This window comes from Dioscorea cayenensis, chromosome 6 (assembly GCF_009730915.1).
Source record: "Dioscorea cayenensis subsp. rotundata cultivar TDr96_F1 chromosome 6, TDr96_F1_v2_PseudoChromosome.rev07_lg8_w22 25.fasta, whole genome shotgun sequence".
In the NCBI taxonomy this organism is placed as follows: domain Eukaryota; kingdom Viridiplantae; phylum Streptophyta; class Magnoliopsida; order Dioscoreales; family Dioscoreaceae; genus Dioscorea; species Dioscorea cayenensis.
In genome coordinates, this window is record NC_052476.1 from 463,773 (window position 1) to 486,522 (window position 22,750).

The window sequence follows — 22,750 nt, forward strand, 5'->3', positions numbered from 1 at the left end:
ATGTATAATATATAATATATACATAATACTAATATATATTAATATATTGTTAGATTTTATATTTTGGTACTAGTGGGCTCTATATGGGCTTAGGGGTCTTACACCAAAAAGTCTCAAGACTTAGTGGCTCAACCCCTATACCTATATATAAACCCATTAAACATCTATCACACAACCGATGTGATACTATATTTCCAACACCCTCCCTTAAGTTCAACTCGGTCGAACTTGTTCAGACTTGTACACCAGAGGTTTGTTTACCAGGACTTGTACACCACTTCGTGACTCAGAGATCCTACTCACACGGACTTGTACACCACTTGTGTGTCAGAGGTCTTTTTTTTTAAAATATATATATTGGGCTCCACTATATTTCTCTGATACTATATTATATTTTATATTTTTGTATTAGTAGGCCCTATATGTGCTCTATATGGGCTTAGGGGTCTTACACTAAAAAGTCTCAAGACTTAGTAGCTTAACCCCTATACCTATATATAAACCTATTACACTTCTATCACACAACCGTCCCTCAAGTTCAACTCGGTCGAACTTGCTCAGACTTATACAGACAAGTCCTACTCACATGTACTTGTACACCACTTGTGTCTCAGAGGTCTTTTTTTTTTAAAATATGTATATATTGGGCTCCACTTTACCTATATATAAACCCATTATACTTCTATCACATAACCGATGTTATACTATATTTCCAACATATATTCATACCGTGAATTTAGTGAGTTCTATATGAATTTGGATCTCATACAAAGGCAAGCTTCATATAAAGATTTAGCTACTGTTTGTTTGTAGCTCTTTTTTCAAAAGAAAAAGAAAAAAAGAAAAGAAAAAAAAAGACGATCATCATTTAGAAATTAGAGGATAAGATTAACCACATAATGACATAATACTTAATTAAGATAAGCTATCTAGGCAACACTCATAACTAATTAAGATAATTAAGCCATCTAGGCGACACTCATAACTAATTAAAGATGAGCCATATATAGGCCAGCAACAACAACTAATTTAAAATTAACTAAGCATAGTAAACATGCTTACACACCACGCTCTTTCCCTTCATCCTTTGCTTTAGCTTCCCCGTCATCCCCTTCTGCAGTTCCTCTGGTGGTGCTTTCCTCCTTCTTTGCCACATCATCTTCTCCTCCTCTAGAGCTAGGGACGGGGTGTGAGAGGCCATCTATCTATCTGATCTGCCGCTCTAGGAGGGCGGTCTCTCACAAGCGCTTTTTTTGTGATAAGGGTGACTACGGCGGCTATTGCGGCTGAGGATGTTCAGAGTCAAACCACTAGTTAGATTTCTTTTGGGTGGCCTTGAGGAGGGCCTCTGTTCCTCGTTTTTTTTTTTTCTGGTGTTTGTGTGTGTTGTATGTTTTTGGACTGTTATACCACATCTGGTGGTATAGTGTTGTATTTTCTTTTATCCCCTTCACTTCTGGTTCATGGAGGATTGTTGTTCTTGTTCTTATTTTAATTGAAGTGGTTTATCCACCTTTTCAAAAAAAAAAAAATAAAATAATTAATTATATAAATTTATTGCTATTAAAAACACTCGCACATCATAAAATTGAAAAATTGTAACAATATCATTTTCTGTTCTAGTTGGATTAGGACTTACTGAAATAGATCAGAAGCACTGCAACAATTTTTGTTCTACTCTCTTCCAATGAATTGGTGGGTCACTAAGAATTTGTCAGGAATAGAATCTTTATGCGATGAGACTGTGTAATTTTTGCCGACTTAATTGTCGATTCCATGCATATCAGAGGTCCTCTTCAAGATATAGGTAAACGTCCACCACCATACTAGATGTCAACTATCTTTTTGTAAATTTTTCCTTTTCTGTAATTTGTCATATTGATGCTTTTCATTTGTTACTTGCAAAAAGTACTTACAAAAGTTGCAACCGCCCTTGTGGTGGAAATTTCACTGCATGGCTTCCTATTGGTATTGAGGCTTTCCTTAACAAAGTTTAGATTTGAAGAAACAGATGCAATGACAACTATATTTCCTGTCTCCTTTCATGCAAGACTAATTTCAGCTCAAATTTCCTAATCACTTGGTCAAGGGAGGTTGGTGTAGTAATTAGTTTGGTACAATGACGGAATATTTCTTGTTAACCTTCCTGATGACTGTTCCCCTCTTTTTTTAATGCAGTTTAGAATAAAATCCAAATATTTAAAATTTTGTTGCACTCTAGTCTATGCCTTTCTTTTTCTTGTGACTATCAGTATGTTCAAAATGAGGGAGAAATGTTTTGATTTTACCATCCCTAATCATTCCAGTTTGCATGATTAATGCAATATATTCCTTTACTCTTCTTAGGGAGCTATGCTTAATGTATGGAATTTATTTGGGAGGTTTAAAACTTACTCCATCCTCTTGTCTTGTCTTTTTTCTTGTCTCATTTATTTCTATAGCTTATTTATGGATACGCCTAAGTGTGTTCTACTCCACCTCTGTGTTCAGTGTTACCCATTTACAAATTTTCGACCAATTAAGCTGCATCTTCACCCAATTTCTTGTGGTGAAGTTAAAAAATGGCATATTGTTTCTGATCAATCAGATAGTTATACTTATGAAACACATGCCAAGATCTTTGAGTTTTCATACTATATATGCTTCTTTGATAATAATTAATATATCATTAAGCTAAGTCTTTTATCCACATTTCTTCTAAATCTATGACATCTCCAAACTAGTTTTTAATATCTAGGCTTCATTGTATGTGTATAACTTCTTGAATTCATTAAGTCACCTATCTCTTTTTGTTAGTTCGTATGTCTATTTTTGATGATATACTACTCCACCCTTGACTATGAAATTTTATAGTAGATTTTTCTTAATTTGTTGTTAAACGACAAGGTCTATTCAGTTAAAGAAGACTCTATGTAACCAATAATTTATGCACCAATGAAACAGAAGACCATACCAAATGTCAAAATGGAGGTTGTTGGGTTTCATTCAATAAAATGAAGCCCATCTCTTTAACTTTTCCTCCCGGTCTCAAAGTTTTCATCTTCTAGAGAATGACAAACAAAACACAGTGGGCTGTAGCTTTCATTTGATGATGTCTTGCATGGACTTTAGTTTAAGTTCTCTTGTTATTGAATCAATTTACTACTGTCCTTAAACTTGTTATCATTTCTGGAAAACAAAACCCCACCACCCTGTCTACTTCCCTGAACCTAGCTAGCTCCCACTCAACTAACTGAAAAGCCAAAGTTGTATCATTTTGTAATTGTTGTTTTTTTGCTTAGAATTGTGATTCTTTCTTTGTGTTACATGCTCTCTAACTTTGTTATGTAAACAAAAAGAATTATCTCATCTAATTGGATAAGCTTGTCTCATCAGAGCTAATCTTAATTTGCATCTCTTAAATGAAGCTTGGAGTTGGTGTTCAGATTTAGTACTGTGCAGGAAGATCATCACTCATCAGATCAGTAGTGAAAAGCTCAATGGTACTTGGTACTGCAATCTGTTCCAAGTTCTAAACCTTGATGCTTATTTTGTGCTACATGCTGTGCTAAGTTTGTTATGTAAATAGGAAAAAGTCACTCATCTAATTGGGTGAGCTATCTCATCTAATCTAGTGTTTGCATGGTCCATAGTTTGAATGAAGCTCGAGTTATCTTGGCGTGCAAATCAAGTAGTACACACATAAGACATTGTGCTTGTACTACTAAAGTTTTATATTCTAACCCTTGTTAAGCTTGTTATAAGCCAAAGTACAGTCTTCCAGATTATTTTTTTCTCTAAATTCTATGACTCATTACTAGTATTATTTTTGGTCAATTCATCATGAAGTCATCTCTATTTATAAATTATTATTATTATTATTATTTTGTCTAAAACGGAAATAACTCTAATTGTCTATCAATAAAAATTAAACATGGGAAACTCGTTGGGCGCATGAAGTGTCATTATGTTAAAATATTTTTAAAGATTTTTAAGACTCACAAATGGTGTGACTTAACTAACCAAAGAGAGATGGCTCATGAACTTAGTAATGCCACCATCCCTTCTAAAATCAAACTCTATACTTGGGATCTCAAACGCGCAATTTCTACATGCTCACCACTACGTTCCTAAATTATAATTCACAAATTTATAATAATAAATATATTGTGAGTATTTTTATAAATACTGCAACTAATTTCATTTTTAATTAATTAAATATATGCAATAATTATGGAAAAAAAAAAAACTTACTGGTTATCCCCAGTCATCACCCGCCGTCCTCTCCTCCCGCCAACCAGCAGTTGACCTCCAGTTGTACATATATTCCCGCCATCATCTAGTCATCAATATTCTCGTTTCCCTGTTCATCCACCGTTGATATAAAATCCAACGGTGGTCCTATTTTTAAAATTTTTTAAAATTTTGAAAAAATTAAAAAAATTTAAAATTACCTTGGTTTCACTCCAACAAATCCCACCAAATGTTTCACCAACGCGTTGAATTCGTGCCCTAATTTCAAATTTAAAGAACTCTAAATAGATTTAAAAACTGAGAAAGAGAAAGAGAAAGAGAAAGAAAACAATCTCGAAGAGAGATCGAAATGCGAACGCCGTCGATGGGGAGTAGCTCCCGGCGATCCTTTGGCCACCGCCGAATCATCGACATCCTCGCCGATGACCAGGAATCCGACGATGAGGGCATTGCGCCGGTATTCCTCTCCTCAGATGGCTCCGATCTCGTTGAGGTTATGCTGGAACTGGACCACGATTCCATGGTGCTCCGAAGCGTAGCCACTGTCCCTCCCGACACCACCCCCACCCTAAGCCGGAGCTCCTCTACTACATCAAGGATTCGGCGGAAGTTCTCTTGGCTTCGATCCCCATCCCCTCGTCTCTCCTCGGCCTCAGCCTCGGCCAATGACTTCTCCGCCATCGCTGCAGCGCGGGATGCACGGCGAGCCCAGGCCCGCCTCGCCCGTACCCGTTCAGGCGCAAAGCGGGCGTTGAAGGGACTGAAATTCATCAGCCACACCACCAGCGGTAGCTGCGGTGATCCCACCGATCTCTGGCGCCGCGTCGAGGATCGCTTCAATAAGCTCTCCCGCGATGGCCTTCTCTCTCGCGACGACTTCGGCGAATGCATCGGTATCTATATCTCATATATATATAACTCTCTCTCTCTCTTTCTCTTCTCTCTTTCTCTCTCTCTCTCTAATGAAGGGTTGCATTTGGGAATGAAGGCATGGGGGATTCGAAGGAGTTCGCGACGGGGATCTTCGATGCCCTCGCAAGAAGAAGACGTCAAACGCTTGAAAGAATATCAAAAGAAGAGCTCTATGAATTTTGGCTCCAGATCTCCGATCAAAGCTTCGACGCTCGTCTCCAGATCTTTTTCGACATGTATTTTTACTTTTCTTAATTATTTTCTCTATATATTTTTGGTATTTATTTATTTAATTAATTAGGGCGGACACGAACGAGGATGGAAGAATAACGAGGGAGGAATTAGAAGAGGTGAGCTGCGAACGAACCAGTGCTAGTTCTGTAATTGTGTCAGAAATATGAGGGTGATTGTTGTAAGTTTTAACGCAGTTGATAGTCCTCAGCGCGTCAGCAAACAAGCTGTCGAAGCTCAAGGAACAGGCAGCCGAATATGCCGCCCTTATCATGGAGGAGCTCGACCCTGAGAATTTCGGTTACATCGAGGTAACTTTGACGTGATGTCATCCTAATCATTGATACCTCCACAAACACCCTCCAAAAACACTAAAAATTACGCTTTCTGCCATTCTTCAATCAGTTGTGGCAGCTGGAAGGGCTCTTACTACAGCGCGACAGCTACATGAGCTACAGCCGTCCGCTAAGCACGGCCAGCGGTGGAACCACCGGCTGGAGCCAAGGGCTAGGCCCGTCTCGGCCGGCCAGAAGCTGGCTAGCGCCGCTACGGAGGGCTGCCATCCGGGCCCGGCTGGCGGCGCAAATTGGCTGGCGGCGAGCGTGGGTGATAGCGGCTTGGGTGGCTGCGATGGCCGGCTTGTTCGCCTGGAAGTTCGTACAGTACCGGCGCCGAGCCGCCTTCGAGGTCATGGGTTACTGCCTCCCAACTGCCAAAGGCGCCGCCGAGACACTGAAGCTCAACATGGCTCTGGTTCTCTTGCCAGTTTGCCGGAATACGCTGACGTGGCTCCGGTCCACCAAAGCCCACCTCTTCGTCCCCTTCGACGACAATATCAATTTCCACAAGGTATCATAAACAACTCCATTTGCTTTTTTACTCAAAGCGCCCATGCATGGGAAAAGTGAACGTTTTAATTTCTTTAATAGTTTTCTTTTTTTAACGGTGTAGATGATCGCGATGGGCATCGTGATTGGGATTCTAGTCCACGCTGGCAACCATCTAACATGCGATTTCCCTCGTGTGATCCGTTCGTCGCCGGAGCAGTACGCGATCGTGGCACGTGACTTCGGGTCGGAGAAGCCCACGTTCAAAAGCCTTCTCTTCGGGGTCGAGGGGGTGACGGGAATCGCCATGGTAGTTCTCATGGCCATCTCTTTCACTCTCGCTACTCATCCGTTCAGGAAAAATGGAGGGCGGTTACCGTACCCGTTGAATAAACTCACCGGATTCAACGCCTTTTGGTATTCACATCACCTCCTCGCCATCGTCTACGTGTTGCTCATCGTCCATGGCTACTTCATGTTCCTCGTTCATAGATGGTATCAGAGAACGGTAATATTTATTTTTAAATATTATTTTTATTTAATATTTTTATAATAGCTGCTTACTTAATACTTAGTTGGTACCTATAATTTATTAATAAATTAATAGTTAGTTTAATAAAATATTTAGTGAACCTCACAATTAATATTTTCTGACTTGGGATTAGACATGGAGTCACGCTATATAACTATTTGAGATACATGCCTTTGGTCCTACCAACCTTTGGAACGTGAAGGTTGTGGATGCCACTTGATTAATTTCTTGTTGATATAATTAAGACAACTTCATTAAGTTTAGATATATATAGTTGTGTAAATTAACAATGTTGTTATGTATAAATTTTAACTAATATACGATGTAGACTTGCCCATTTATATGTGTTGCTTTTACTGTTTTACATCATCTGATCTAACAAGGAGGAGAGTTTATGCTTTGCAGACATGGATGTATATATCAGTTCCATTGTTACTTTATATTGGGGAGAGAACTCTTCGAGCTTTTCGTTCGCAAGTTTACTCTGTTAAAATCTTAAAGGTATTTACTATTTACTATTGTCAAAGGTAAATTTAGAAAATTTTGAATCTTCACTTGTAGTAAGTAGCTCTGATGTTTATTTCTTCATGATGTTTATTTATTTTTTTTTATTGGTTTAGTAATTTAGATGCTTCATTGTTGTTTGTTCAGGTTTCATTATTGCCAGGGAGCGTTCTGACTATAATCATGTCGAAGCCTCATGGATTTCGTCACAGAAGTGGACAATATATATTCTTACAGTGCCCAACAATATCATCATTTGAATGGTAAGCGTCTGAAAATATTGCTTTTGTTGTTTGATTATCATCAAGAATGAATGAGGACTTATGTCTAGTTATTTTTTCACCTCTAATCTTAAAATTCAATCAGGCATCCTTTCTCCATCACTAGTGCTCCAGGAGATGATCATCTCAGTGTCCACATTCGAACAATAGGGGACTGGACTCAAGAACTGAAACGCATATTCATAGAGCACCATCAATCTCCTTCTTTTACAGGAAGAGCCAAACTGAATCAATTCTTTGCAGAGAAACAGAGGTGAGAAATCTCATCATCCAGTGTTCTTTATAACATGCTCAGAGACAACATAAAAAGACATAATTGGTTCAAATCTTTCAATCAGTTTGCCGAGATTGCTTGTCGATGGCCCTTACGGTGCACCAGCACAAGACTACCGGAATTTTGACGTGCTTCTCCTGGTAGGCCTAGGAATTGGAGCAACACCTTTTATTAGTATTCTCAGAGACCTCCTCAACAACATAAAAACAGCAGAGGAACTAATGGTATTATACATTCATATTTTTGCTAATTGCTTATATTCTGGCCACCTTATCTTATAAACATTAGGTGTGTGTTCATGTGGTTTTACCAGGACTCAACAACAGAGACCAGCACATCAGATGACAGCAACAATAGCTTTAATGTCTCCACAGCCAGCAGCAGCAAAAAAAGGTCACCAAGAACAACTAGTGCTCATTTTCTATTGGGTCACAAGGGAAGCAGGATCATTTGAGTGGTTCAAAGGAGTTATGGATGAAGTAGCTGGAATGGATAAAAAGGTTAGTGACCTTCCATTTAGTTGCAAAAGATTATAACTCAATATTATTAGTTTAACATGTATATGTTTGACAAAAAAAAACAGGGTGTCATTGAGATGCATAATTATTTAACAAGTGTTTATGAAGAAGGAGATGCAAGGACGACTCTTCTTGCCATGGTTCAGGCTATCAATCATGCCAAGCATGGTGTTGACATTGTCTCCGGCACTAGGGTATTTCTTTTCTTTTTTTTTTTTCCCTTTTTTTTAAACTCAACTAATCACAATTATATATCAAAAGCGTTAACTTCTTGACTAAGCAATGCATAACTTGTCCTGTTTTAATTTGAACAATTCTTCTGCTTTCATAAATTCATAATATATTTGAGTTTATCAAATGACAGGTAAGAACACATTTTGCAAGGCCAAACTGGAATGAAGTGTTTGCAAGAATATCCTCCAAGCACCCAGGTGCCACAGTAGGTAGAGAAACTACACCAAACTTTTGAATTACTTTCCAAAAAGATGATGAACTGAGTCCAATTGAATTCCTATGATAATGACTTCTGGTCCTCTTCTGTTGTAACTAAAATCACCAAATTAACTTTCCACCAAAACAAATCAACTTCTTTTATTGGCATTTTCTTGAATGTTCACATTAGACTTTTATTTTTCTAACAAAAGTTTTCTCTTATCATGAAGGTGTATTCTATTGTGGCAATCCAGTTTTAGCAAAGGAGCTCAAAAAATTATCACATGAATCAAGCCATAAGACCTCCACCAGATTTCATTTTCACAAAGAGTATTTCTGATAAACCAGGACATGAAGATTTTGCTTGATTTTTAAAATCAAAAGACGGCTTCCTTGCGGTATTTTTCTTATGTAAAATGTATATACATATATTTCTTAAGTAGGTAATAGCCTTGAGCATTCTCATCCATCAAAAATTTTTAGCAATTATACATGTATATTGTAATAATTTCAATGATGCCAATATAAACATATATATATATATATATATATATGTATGTTAGCAACTAGCAATAAAACAAGTGTTTGTATAATTGTATATGAATTCTCTTGTTAGACTTTCATATTGTTTATGTTACAATAAGTTGAGACTAAGATAGTGTAGGATAAAAGAGCATTATTTCTCAGAAGCAACAAACATGTTGCTTATATTGAAAAACAGATAATCAAAGAAAAGAAAGGGTATTTTAACAGGTTCCTTTTCCAGATTATTGTGCTTGACTTTAGGCACCAATAATTCTCTAATTATTCTTTTCTTTTCCATCCCTCAATTATTCTATGTGCTATTTAAAAGAAAAGAATTTTATGGACTGAGACAACCCACCAGACCTAACCACCCTCTCTCTCCAATATAGAAATAATATGGTGTTGGCTGGAAAATTCTACCTATATATATATATATATATATTAAAAAAAAAAAAACAGGTAAACACATTAATTAAAGAGATAAAGTGGGCATTCAAGAAATTAGTGTTTGACTCTTTAAGGGTGGATGATTTTGAAGAAAATTGGAGAGAAATTATATGGAAATATGGCCTTCAAGGTAATGAATGGTTTAAGATGTTATATGACTAGGACAGGCATCATTGGGTTCCAACTTTTGTGAAAGACACATTCTGGGCAAGGATGTCTGTCACCCAGCGTGGTGAGAGTCTTCATTCCTTCTTTGGCCATTTAGAATCAAAGACTTCTCTGAAACAGTTCTTCAATGAGTATGAGACAATTATGGCCACTAAATATGAAATTGAAGCTCTTGCCAATTTTAAATCATTTCATAAGAGCTTGTGAATTGAAAGATCTTCACAATAGGCATGCATGTTTGAAAATTTTCAGGATGAAGTGAAAGATTTAATATATTGTCACCCATCATTGGTTAAAACAGATGGGCCAATTTTGATTTTTGAAGTCAAGGAATGTGTGAGAGTGAAAGAAGCTAAAACTATGGAGCAAAAGAAATTTGAGGTTATTAATTTATGATGCTCATGAAATGGATATTCATTGCATCTGTTCATCTTTCCAGTTTAGAGGAATATTATGTAGACATGCACTGTCTGTATATAACCATCAAGATGTGGATGATATACCATCTAAGTACATTCTTGAGCGCTAGAGAAAGGATTTCAAGGGCGTTCTCATCTTCAAATGATATGGTAGTTAAACGGGTTGATGGAATGTCATGCTAGTTATGCAAGCATTGCCTCAAACTAGTTGAAGCCTTGCCTAAAGTCTAAAGAGATACAAGTATAAAGGTGCATTTAGAATCCATTCTTAGCCTTGGTTATTTTGTTTGTTTAAAATTTTTGTCGACTCTGCTTCAGTTCTTCGAGTGTTATGGATAAATGGTTATCTGCAGATGCTCATATACCTCCTTGTATACCCCTAGGTTCCGATTATGTTGCATCCTGAAAGCAGAAGGGATAATTTCTCTGGCCATCAGAAATGAAAAGGTCTATCTACAAATCTTAAAATTTAATTGTTTTCTGTGACTTGCTCAATGATCTTTTATCGGCAGCAGCATGAAGTCACAGTTCCTTGTTTCTTCACAGCAGAACTTTCAACAAGTTCACCAAACAATAAATTTTCCTTTTTCTTTGTGAATTCCATTTGTACCATAAATGAATGCATGTCATCATGTTGTCTTAATTATGGTACAGCATATTTCATGTAGATGAATATTGTTCAGCATTTGAACCCATACTGGTCATTCTTGTAAAATTACAGTTAAATCAATGTATTAAAATTTTCTGAGATTCTTGTCCTAGCCCAATGAGAAATTATTTCTTTTTTTCCCCCTTATTTCCAATTGATCCTGACGAACTGATGGCACCTCACTCCGGTACTGGCTAAAGAGGCAGTTATGCCCCATTCCATGTTTCTTCAAAACTAAGCATATGCATGGCAACAAGTTTCTCTTGAAGTGTTCACTTATCACAAAATTTATTTTATTTTATTTTATCTTTAGTACATGAATATGTATTTCTGACATATGAAAAAATGATCTTCTTGTTAAGAATCAAAAAATTTCGTGCCAAAATAGCAGAGCTGGTTGCACTAAGTACTTGCTATGAAAGAACACTCTAATTCTTTGTTGGCCATTGATATTTTATATTTATACAAACATCACATTTTCATCATGTTTTGGCATCTCTATTCCTCTTTTAAATCCACGCACTATATATATATATATATATGTGTGTTCTCAAGTGTTTTGCAGGCCAGTTCAGTTGAATTCAATTCAATTTTGTTCATCATGAAACTACTTGTCATTCTTCTCCTTTTCCATACCACTTTTCTCATGATCAATGGCCAAATTTCGTCGATAACTAATACTCATCATGAGACCTACATTGTTCATGTTGAAAAGCCGAAGAATATCATGTTGCATAGATCCACCGATTTGGTTAGTTGGTAGTGTTAAATATATAAACCATAGTTCATATTTTTTTTCTTTCAATAATTTCTGTAACATGTTATCAGAGCTATTGTTTTCTCTATTTTTAATAGGTATATGTCCTTCTTGCCTACAAAGACATTAGCCTCCGGCGAGGCACGAATAGTCTACGCCTATCAAACAGCCATCACCGGCTTTGCAGCAAAACTAACAAGTGAAGAAGTGAAGGCCATGGAGACGAAGGAAGGATTCATCCATGCCACGAAAGATAGAATGCTTTATCTTCATACAACGCATATCAACGACTTCCTCGGTCTCAATCAAGGAACTTGTCTCCAAAAAGACACAAATTTGGGAAAAGGACTCATCATCGGAATTCTAGACACTGGTGTGTTACCTACCCATCGGTCATTCAAAGACAGTGGTTTGCCACACCCTCCCACAAAATGGAAGGGCCATTGTGACTTTAAGCCGACCACATGCAACAACAAGCTCATCGGTGCAAGATCCTTCCAACCCGGAAATAAGGATTTACCCTACGATCCCATCGGGCATGGCACACACATCGCTAGTATTGCAGCCGGAGGATTTGTCAAAGATGCACAAGTTCTTGGGAATGCGAAAGGCACAGCCTCCGGTGTTGCACCCAATTGTCACTTAGCCATATATAAAGTATGTCATTCTAGTGTGTGTGGGTCAAGTGATGTCCTTGCAGGAATAGACCAAGCAATGGCAGACGGAGTTGATGTTATTTCATTATCATTCGGCGGTGGTGCAGTGCCTTTCTATAATGATGCAGTGGCCATTGGAGCATTAGCTGCTATTGAGAAGGGGATAATTGTGACATCTTCAGCCGGAAATTCTGGGCCGGCTAAAGGCACAGTAGAAAATGATTCACCATGGTTGATTACAGTCGGAGCAAGCACCATGGATAGAATGATAAGAGCAAGGGTAAAGCTTGGCAATGGTGAAGAACTCCTCGGAGAATCCGCTTACCATCCCTCTGGCTTCACCTATGGCTTCCTTCCGATCGTTTACCCCGGTCAGCATGGAGGTTCTAGAGCCAAAGCTTGTAGTGATGGCTCACTCAGTCGGATAAACGTTAAAGGAATGGTAGTGCTTTGCCACAATTTCGGCGAAAACAACACAGTCGAAAAAGGCATCATCGTGCAAAAAGCTGGCGGAGTAGCGATGATACTAATAAATGAAAAAGATCAAAATATGACCACTCAAGCCACAGCTCATGTCCTCCCTGCTACACATGTTAGCTACTCTGACAGCAAAAGAATTTTAGCATATGTTCTCTCAAAAACAAACCCAACCGCAACTATAATTTTTGATGGTACATTATACGGCATCTCTCCGGCACCGTCAGTAGCTTCTTTTTCCTCCAGAGGTCCAAGTTCTGTGAATGAAGGTGTGTTGAAGCCAGACATAATCGCCCCCGGTGTAAATATCCTCGCTGCATGGCCGTCTCCAGTAGGTCCACTTTCATTAGAATCACCGGTGAACTCCAACATAACTTCTATGGAATTCAATATAGTCTCCGGCACATCACTAGCCTCTCCTGTCATCGCCGGAGTTGCTACATTGCTCAAAATTGCTCACCCGGATTGGTCTCCGGCCGTAATCAAATCAGCAATCATGACAACAGCCAACACTCTAGACCGTGATGGCTTCCCAATATCTGACTTGTATTCCATGGGTGCCGGACACATTAATCCAGCAAAGGCTAATGACCCTGGACTTGTTTATGACATCGTCGGAGATGATTACATTGCTTATCTTTGCGGGTTGGGTTACACTGACAAGCAAGTTTCCGCTGTGGCACGCCGAATAATAGACTGTGCTAACATTGATCCTATAAATGCTGAGGAGCTGAACTATCCATCAGTATCAGTGGCATTAGGATCAAAAGCGAAAAAGACGATAACTCGGTCAGTGATGAATGTCGGAGAATCAGAGTCATTGTACTCGATGCAGATAAAAAGACCGGAAGGAGTGGAAGTGAGTGTTTATCCGGAGAAATTGAGCTTCTCTGAGATGAACCAAACGTTGACTTTTAGTCTCTACTTCAGCTCCAACGATGTCAGTGCAATGAGGGGAAGTGTGAGTGAAGGATACTTGAGGTGGGTTTCCAACAAGCACATTGTGAGAAGCCCAATCTTAGTTACATTCACTTAAAGCCCAAGGGCATTTTTTGTCTTTATTTTTTTTGATAAATAAGTGTGGGATTAATCCCTTGTGGGATGAGTCTCGGACACATTTTGTTACTATTGTTTGTGTTAATTTCTCTTGTTGTTATTATATATGTCAATTTTGAAATAAGCTATTTAATTTGTTTATAATTGATAGATATAAATATGAATTATCCTTAATTAATAATAGAGAAATTTCTCAAACATCTCTCATACTTTCTCAATAGGCTAAAAAAACCTTTTGATTTTTTCATATTTTTACAATTTTTTTTTTATAATCGATCATCATTATTATGATTGTTTCCTAAGAATTCCTAGCACTTCATACTGAGCAGTTCATTTTTTTCATTTTCATTTTTATTACTAGCAGAATTTGGAGCTATTTTGTTTCATTACGTTTAGTTTGCTTGCTATTTTATCTGTTTATTGTATTTTACTCATTTTTTAATAATATTATCATTTATTTATAATAAAAATAAAAATCAGAAATCCTTTGATTGGTAAAGCATCACCCTTTATTAAAAATCATGAAAACAATTTAACCATGCGACGAAATAATAAAGCGGTTAAATAATTTAAAATACAAATCACACACAAGAAATACTGTTACATTGTTTTCATGGTTCAAACAGTGTTCCCCGTAGCCCCGTCTAAACAGTGTTCCCGACCATGAGATTCCTCTGCAACTCTCGTGAGAACTACTCTGACTCGCATGCAGAACCACGCAACGCTCGCCCTCCACGTGGCGGATCTCGCGGGGGCTTCTCCGGCAAACACCGCAGGAACTCTCGCCCTCAGACCTCACACCCCTCCCCCTCTGAAAACCTCTCCTCTCGGCACAATCTAGCTCCATGAGACCCTCAATTCCCCAAGAACTCTCCGGTGAGAGGGCACCACCTATCTTGATGCTACTCGATCCCGCCGTTGGAACCTTTAGCCGCCTCCCACCCCGCTCCCACGAGAGAAGGCGTTCACGGACTACGTAGAGCGATGCTCTAAATGCTTGAGAGCTGGTCATGGGGGTCGATGAATGTCGTCACCGACTCACACGCAAGCGTTGCTCCGGCGCCGGCCACCTCGCCATCCGCTGCCCTCTCCGTTCTCCTCCTCATCGTCCTGACTCCAAGAAGGCTAGAATCCGCTCTAAAAAAACTTCTCTCTAGAAACCTCCCACTCGAACCCCCAAACCTCGGGAGTTCCACCTCCGAGGCTCAAACCTCTCCTCCATATTCTGCGAGACCCAACAAGACCTCTCTCCGAGTCTCACTACCTATCATCGAAGCAATTCTAAAAGTCGAAGGAAGAACTGAAGAAGATGGTGATCATCAGGGCTTTATCCGGTAATGCCAGCGTCCGCTCTCTTCATGACTCGCTCCCTCAGTGCTTGAACACCGATCTCTGTGAGCACATCACTCCCTTCAACAACGATTTTATCCTCACTTTATCTTCCACCAAAGATGCAGCAACGGCCGTGAAGAGAAGCCCTATTACTCTTATCACTACCCATGGTCCTTGCTGCATTACTCTATCACACTGGACCGCCGAATTCGGCTCCCACGCGGTGGCCGCCGGTAACTACAACTGGATCAGGATCACGAACCTCCCCCTCCACTGCTGGAACTGGGATTCCATCGTCGACATTCTCAAACCGATTGGAGACTTAATTTATGTTCAGAAGAAGGAGCACGTTACCTTGGAGCATCTCCGAACTCTCGTGAGACTTAAATCCTCGATCTCCTTCCCGCTGGAGATCACGGTGGACGTCGGAGTTAGGAGTTTCATCGTAAAACTTGAAGATGACGGAGTTCATACTCTCCGTTCCAAGCTTGTGCAAGGCACGACGTCTCACCCTCCGGCTCATCTCCGATCAGCTCAGCCCTCCAGCAACCCCACCTATGTGCCCAAATCCGATAAGGGCAAAGCACCTTTGGTGCAACCTCCCGTAGATATCCCTACTGGCAAGGCCGTTGAGCACTGCTCCAGCCTCGGCCTCTCTACTGGGAGCACCGTTAGCGGACCTCAGGGAGGTTCTTTGCTTCCTTCCGGTGACCGGCCGATTGCCGGAACCCCTGAGCTCCCATCGGCATCTCGCGAGTGCGCAGGGGGACAGCTTGCACTGTCGCCATGCAGTGGAGACGTGATGGAGGAGCCTCCTACGGCCGTCCATCTGCCTCGTGATGATCTCCCATTCATCCGATTTGGAACCTTGCCCTCGTCCTCTCTACCTCGAGATCAGGCCCCCCGAGATTCCTGCACTCCACGTGATTGTGTCTCTGATTCTCTAGAGAAGCTCCGAGATGATATTCCCTCCGATCGGCCAGCTCTTCGTAATCAGCACTCTGATCAAAATCCCACTCTCCAATCTGATGAGATGCCTCGAGATCCATCTAGCCTTGATCACAGCACTCTCACCTCTTTAAAAGCTCTCTTTGCCTCGTGATAAGAGCATCACCGGGACCTTCTCTCGACACGCAGTTTATCTTATCAAAATAAGCAACATTCTAAATCACTTAACAATTTTATCGATAAGGCACCACTACCAAGTGATTCTCACACTTCACAACCCTAACCACGATTGTGGTCGGGGCCCCTCTCTTGAATCGCTATACAAGGAATTACCCCTTCTCACCTGCAAGATAATCCTCCAATTATACCTATCCACGAGGGGTTATAAATGGATCTTCTTTTATGGAGGATGGACCACGGTGCCTGCATCAACTCGAGAAATTCTATGATCTTGATCCCATTCCACAGATTTCCCCAGAAGATAACCCTTCTGATGAAGAACTTCTCGACTGGGGGGAAGATGAGACCTTTCTTGACCAGGACATGGCTGATCCTGATTTCCTCCCTGAAGACAACTGCATCGATCAGGAGGATCATATCTCCTCACACTTTGACACTGCACCAGTAATTCCTGAGCTCCCTAAAGATTTCTCAAAACATATCCATACCAGTCCCAAACAGCTTAGAAGAAGTGAGAGACCCAAGAAACCATCAGGACGATGGAATGAAGACGCTGGGTTCGTTCCCCATCCCCCTCGATCTTCTAAGAAGAAAACCCCTGAAGATCCACGAGAAGGTACGCCCTCTATCATTAATTCTGTTTTTTCATCCTGGTCAGATGCTCAAATTATTAATTACAGTAATTCCTGTGGCATTAACTTTCTTGGTTCCCCTAATCACAAAAAAAAATGCATAGACAAAATCAGGTCTACCGAAGCTGATAGGAACTCCAAATGCCTTACAGCCCTTGGGTCTCCTCCGAGACCTATTTAGACATTCCCTGTTTTTCATGATAATTTTTATCTTTGGAATGTCGGAGGTCTTGCAGAGACCTTCTAAAGCGCCATTTAGTGAAAGATGTTATCTCTAACTCCAAAGCAGACATCGTCTGCTTCCAAGAATCCAAACTCCAAAACATCCATTGCTCTCTTTGGAGAACAATCGGAGGCTCCAGAATTGATTCTTTTGATTTCTTACCAGCCCATGGCTCCGCTGGTGGAATTATTATCGCCTGGAATAGCTCGCTTCTCGTCGGTAATCTCTTTCATAAAGGATCCTTTTTCCATCTCCATCAACTTCACTAATCGCTCCGATAACTCCTCCCGGATGCGTTTCTAGCGTCTACGGACCTAATCCTAGATCCTTAAGACCCAACTCCGGAATGAACTCCGAACATTAAGAAACCTCATTACTCCACCCTCGGATTTTTACGTGGCGACTTCAATACTATTTTTTTCCTTTGAAGATAAAAAAACCTTGGTATTTTCTAATCCTAGAGATATCACCTCCTCCCAGAACCTCCTTTGCGATCTTGACCTAATCGATCCCCCTATAAATGGGAGAAAATTCACTTGGACCAATGGACAAGCTAACCCTATCTGGGTCCGACTTGACAGATTTCTCTACTCGCATGATTGGACTTCCTTATTTCCCAGAACCAATCAATTTGACCTTCCTAGATTCGGCTCGGATCACTCTCCTATACGCCTCGAATTTGGAAACCACCTTAAGCGTCCCCAGTGCTTTCAAATTCGAGAGTTACTGTACACCAATCACCACCTCACCAACCTCATTCATGATTGGTGGCTAGAACTAAACCCGGTTGGCTGCGGAGCGTTTGTCATATCCAAAAAATTGGCTCTACTTAAATCCAAACTCCGATCTTGGTCCAGAAACACTTTTCAAGCCCCTAAGATCCTTAAATGCAATCTCCTGGCTGAACTTCACTCCATTGATATCATTGGTGAATCTAGACCTCTTTCTGAGGAAGAGTCTTTCCGTCTTTCTCAAATTCGTTCTGAATTATATAACATATTAAATCAGGAAGAGATTTATTGGAAACAACGATCCAGAATTACCTGGCTTAAGGAAGGAGACTCCAATACCAATTTCTTCCACCAGGTTGCTAATGGCAGGAGAAATAAAAATTTTATCCCTCGTATTCTTCAGGATAGCTGTTGGATCTCCGTAACGAACAAATTGGAAGATTTTTTTCTAATCACTACCGCTCGGTTTTTGATCTTTGCTTTGTCAAACAGATTTCTCCTTGAGTGGCACTACCTCTTGACTACAAGGAAAAGAATTGATCTTTCCCATCTTGAATTACCTTTCTCCTCTGACGAGATCAAACTTGCCGTCTTTGGTCTTCATCCCGGACAAATCCCCTAGTCCGGACGGCTTCCCTATTTTTTTCTTTCAAAAACATTGGACCATCCTTCAACCCTCAATTGTCAAACTTTGCGAGGACTTTTATGAGGGAACCATTAACCTTGAGCGTATTAACTGGATTCACATTGCCCTTATCGCTAAAAACAACTCACCCTGCACTGTATCGGACTTTCGTCCCATCAGTCTTATCAACTCCACATGTAAAATCATCTCCAAAATTCTTGCCAACCGTTTAAGTTCGGTTATCAGTTTGCTTATTGATGATTCACAATCTGGATTCATCAAGGGCAGGTGTATCGCTGAGAACATTGTTGGCGCTCAAGAAGTCATTTTTAACCTTCAAAAAAGAAAACGTCTGGGTCACATTTTCAAAGTGGACTTTGCAAAAGCCTTTGACTCCCTTGATTGGAACTTTCTGCTTGATATCCTTGCCGCTAGAGGCTTTGGCCCTAAATGGCTCTCCTGGGTCAACTCCATCCTCTGTTCCGCTAAGGTGCAGTTCCTTATCAATGGAACTTCCCAGGGTTACATTCGTTGCAAAAGGGGTCTGAGACAAGGTGATCCTCTTTCTCCCCTGCTCTTCGCCCTTGCCACTGATGTCTTAAGCGCTATGTTCTTTCACGCTCTAAACTCTAAAGTTTTAATCGGCGTTCCCCTTAATTCTTCCGATAGCATCTGTCACTTCCAATACGCTGACGACCTCCTAATCTTTTCCACTGGAGGACATGAAGACCTTCAAATAATCAAACTAATTTTGTACCTCTATGAGGGGTCTTCTGGCTTATCTATAAATTTTTCCAAGAGTTGCCTATATTCCTCCAACTATGGCTTCCAACCTCATCACTCCTATGCCAGAATCCTTAACTGCTCTCGTAGCAGTCTCCCTATCACTTACTTAGGAGTTCCTCTCTCTGGTCGTCGTCCCAGAAGACTCGACTGGGAGAAACTCATTGGTATGGTTCGTTCCAGGCTCACTACTTGGAAAGCTAGTTATTTATCTCTTGGCGGTCGCTTGACCCTCGTCAACTCTGTCCTCTCCTCTATGCCCTGTTCTTTCGGATGTCGGTTTTCAAGCTTCACGCTTGGGTGATCAAGGAAATTGATAAAAATCCGGAGAGACTTCCTTTGGAGAGGCCACAGTGCGGGCCCTAAGGGTATCAGACTAATTGCCTGGAACAGGATCACTAGACCTAAAGACATGGGTGGTTGGGGTATCCTTAACCTCCAAACCTTCAACATCGCTTTACTAAGTAAGTGGTGGTGGAAATTATCTGGCAATCCAACTGGCGGTTGGGCCAAAACCATTCATGCTAACTACACTCTCAAAGATACAAACGGAATCTTATTTCACATTCCCCCTAGGAACAAATCCTTCTTCTGGGCAGGTGTGACTCCTATCCTCCACTCCTTCCGTTCTTGTATCTCGAAATTGATCAAATGTGGCTCCAACACCTCTCTTTGGTTTGACCGCTGGCATGATGGAATCCTACTTAAAGATCGCTGGCCTGACCTCTTCAATGACTGCACTGATCCTTGGATTACCATTCGGCAATTTTCCCAGCTCCTTACCAACATTGAGCAAATTTTCCGCACTGTCACGCCTGACATGTTATCTCCTATCATAGATATTATTCCTGACTGTTCCCTTGAACAAAGTGATACCTACACTTGGAATCTGGAAAATTGTGGCACTTTCACTGTTAAATCCTTTTATAAATTCCTTATAGATGGAGGAACCCGCAGCCCTTTGTATCCTCTCTTACGGAAAAATCCGTTCTGCCTCACGAGACAAAAATCCTCACTTTATCCAACATCTTCAAGAAGGGCTACAACTTCCAATACTCCATCGATACACGTGTTCTCTGTCACAATTCTTACGAGACGCTTCATCACCTCTTCATTGATCGTGAATTTTCTAAAGCGTATTTGGGAGTTCTTCTCTCACTCCTTAGGCTCGCCTTCTCTTCCACAATCTATTCCCTATTTATGGACTTCCCCGGATCTCGTCCCTCGCTCCTCAATCCCAACCTCTCTGGGACCTTACCTCCCGTGCAATTTTGTGGAACATTTGGCTTGAAAGGAATTCTCGTATCTTTCAATTACTTGCGCTGCAGCATTTAAATATCATTTTTAAAACTGCTAACATGCTTCTATCTTGGTTCCCAATTGCTGCAGATAGACATCAACAACCTCTTCTTGAAGCTTCTCAAAAAAATCAAGCGCTCTTGACTTCTTCAGACGAAGGGGCCTCCACCTCTGCAGGCGATCCGGATCGCAACGCCCCCGGGATTAGTCGACCCACTGTTCTTCTAGTCGGGTCCGAGGCGCTAGGCGGTGCCTCCACTCGATTAGATCCTTCTCTTCTCTTTTCTTTTCCCTTTTCTTTCTTACACTTGTACCCCTCACTCCCATGGTGAGGGTCTTATCTTCCTCGTCTTGTTTTTTCCTCTTTTTAATAAATCAGTGATTTATCCACTTTTAATCAAAAACAAGCAAAGACGTAACCAACACAAACACTTATGTCATCACCTTCTTTAATCTCTATCATACATCCATGTTTTATGTTTATGATATTGGATTTAATGTGAGCCGTGGAAAATGTTGAAGATGCGATACCAAGCATGGCCCACTTATCAAATGTAATCTCTCATCCAACCACCACCGTCCAAGATTCAATGCTTCTCTTTTGAGTTTGTGTTTGCTAAGAATCACCTTGCAAGGACACAACCCTGTTCTATTTATTTATGGACCAACTAAGTATCTTTCCTTATTAATGAATAACATTATATTAGCCAAAATCACCCGATTCAAGTAATTAGCGACACCAAAATAAATTTTTGTGTGACATGAAAAATGATGAGAGTTTGAATTTTTGCTCAAAAAATTAACTTATAGGTGATGTCACAACTAATTCACCTGCCATAGAGACAAACACTCATCATGCTTTAAAAAATAATAATAAAATAATATTATGTTATACATCTTAAAATTAAAATTTTTTTTACTAATAGATGACAAAAGTCTCTACTTTAGAAATTATAAAATTAAAGATTCTTGAATCGATATTTCAAAAAAATATTAATTTATTAAAATCGGAAAACACATATAAGGAATGGGAAAAGCAGGACAACAGCTACAACAAAAATAAAAAATAAAAAAACAAAAAACACAAACCAAAGTTATGGTTGGCTAATGATGTAAAAAACAGTATTCTGAAAAGCAGTTAGATGTTTAAAATGTGTTTGTTAGGGCTAATTAATTAAGTTTTTTTATTAAAGGAAAAAAATAGATTTGTTAGAAAGATACACAGGTTACTTTCAAATGCGTAGCACCACAAATCTAGATCTAGTTTTTTGTTTATTAATGTATTATAATATCATTTTTGTTTGACAAGCAAATAAATAATTTATATACATATAATATAACATAACCTTCGTATATAATTCAGGAAAGCCTATTACATCTTTGGCAATTATTAATTATATAATCCAATTTTTATTTGGACCATAATTATAAGTAAAATACTTAATCTAAACTTTTCTCATCAACCATAGCTTCTCCAACTAAATATTTTTATTTGAAAATCAATTTTTATTAAAATTAATATTATTATTATTATTATTAAATTCTCAATCAAATACTTTATTTTCCTCCATAGAAAATACATACCAATTCTTAAAATACTCAAAATATTAAAATTTGATATTTTATTTTATTTTTTTAATCTGGCCAAGGTTTCTCCATTCTAGTATATAAATTCTAATACTCTAACAACCACTCACTCAACGTCTAGTTACACTACTACTGCCACGTCAGAAAATATTCATTTTTATTAAATTAATTAATAATATGGCACGTAATGTATTCTTCCCTCCAGTGAGACGTGGATAAAGAGAGATCATCATATCACTTGATACAACTACTCGGAAGAGACCAACTTAGGCTTAGAGTCTTATTTGATTCTGGCTTATCATAATAAGGATAATTTATGGAGACATATATCAAACTGTGATAGGTAAAAATAAAAAAATACCTAGTTTCTAGAACCAAAATAAAATGAGCTCGATAAAGAGATATTATATAATAAGTACTTACAAATGATATTATATTTCTAGAAAGTACCATTACTAGTTGTATGTAATGGTCTCAATATTTACACGTGTACATGAGTCCGGTTTTTACTT

The 22,750-nt window shown here is 39.5% G+C and overlaps 2 protein-coding genes across 2 annotated transcripts; both read left to right on the forward strand.

Annotated features, from left to right (window-relative positions):
* Positions 1 to 4,530: 4,530 nt before the first annotated feature.
* Positions 4,531 to 9,310, forward strand: LOC120263800 (respiratory burst oxidase homolog protein E-like). Its single transcript, XM_039271781.1, is given in 15 exon segments — positions 4,531 to 5,126; positions 5,222 to 5,381; positions 5,447 to 5,495; positions 5,574 to 5,687; positions 5,782 to 6,225; positions 6,328 to 6,711; positions 7,141 to 7,236; positions 7,387 to 7,502; positions 7,606 to 7,773; positions 7,859 to 8,018; positions 8,108 to 8,212; positions 8,214 to 8,294; positions 8,378 to 8,506; positions 8,677 to 8,755; positions 8,975 to 9,310. Coding segments are annotated over 15 exon segments (2,739 nt in total). The 5' UTR covers positions 4,531 to 4,582; the 3' UTR covers positions 9,085 to 9,310.
* Positions 9,311 to 11,532: 2,222 nt separating this feature from the next.
* On the forward strand, positions 11,533 to 13,989 carry LOC120263326 (subtilisin-like protease 4). The gene is made up of 2 exons (XM_039271188.1): positions 11,533 to 11,711; positions 11,808 to 13,989. Exons 1-2 carry the CDS (start codon positions 11,554 to 11,556, stop codon positions 13,876 to 13,878), a joined length of 2,229 nt encoding a protein of 742 aa, XP_039127122.1. The 5' UTR covers positions 11,533 to 11,553; the 3' UTR covers positions 13,879 to 13,989.
* Positions 13,990 to 22,750: the final 8,761 nt, after the last annotated feature.

What these genes read in the sequence shown, in the direction of transcription:
- LOC120263326 (XM_039271188.1), top strand. Translation starts at nt 11,554, where the DNA reads ATGAAACTACTTGTCATTCTTCTCCTTTTCCATACCACTTTTCTCATG. An exon ending in TCCACCGATTTGGTTAGTTG is followed by an intron (nt 11,712 to 11,807) that starts GTAGTGTTAAAT and finishes TATTTTTAATAG; the next exon opens with GTATATGTCCTTCTTGCCTA.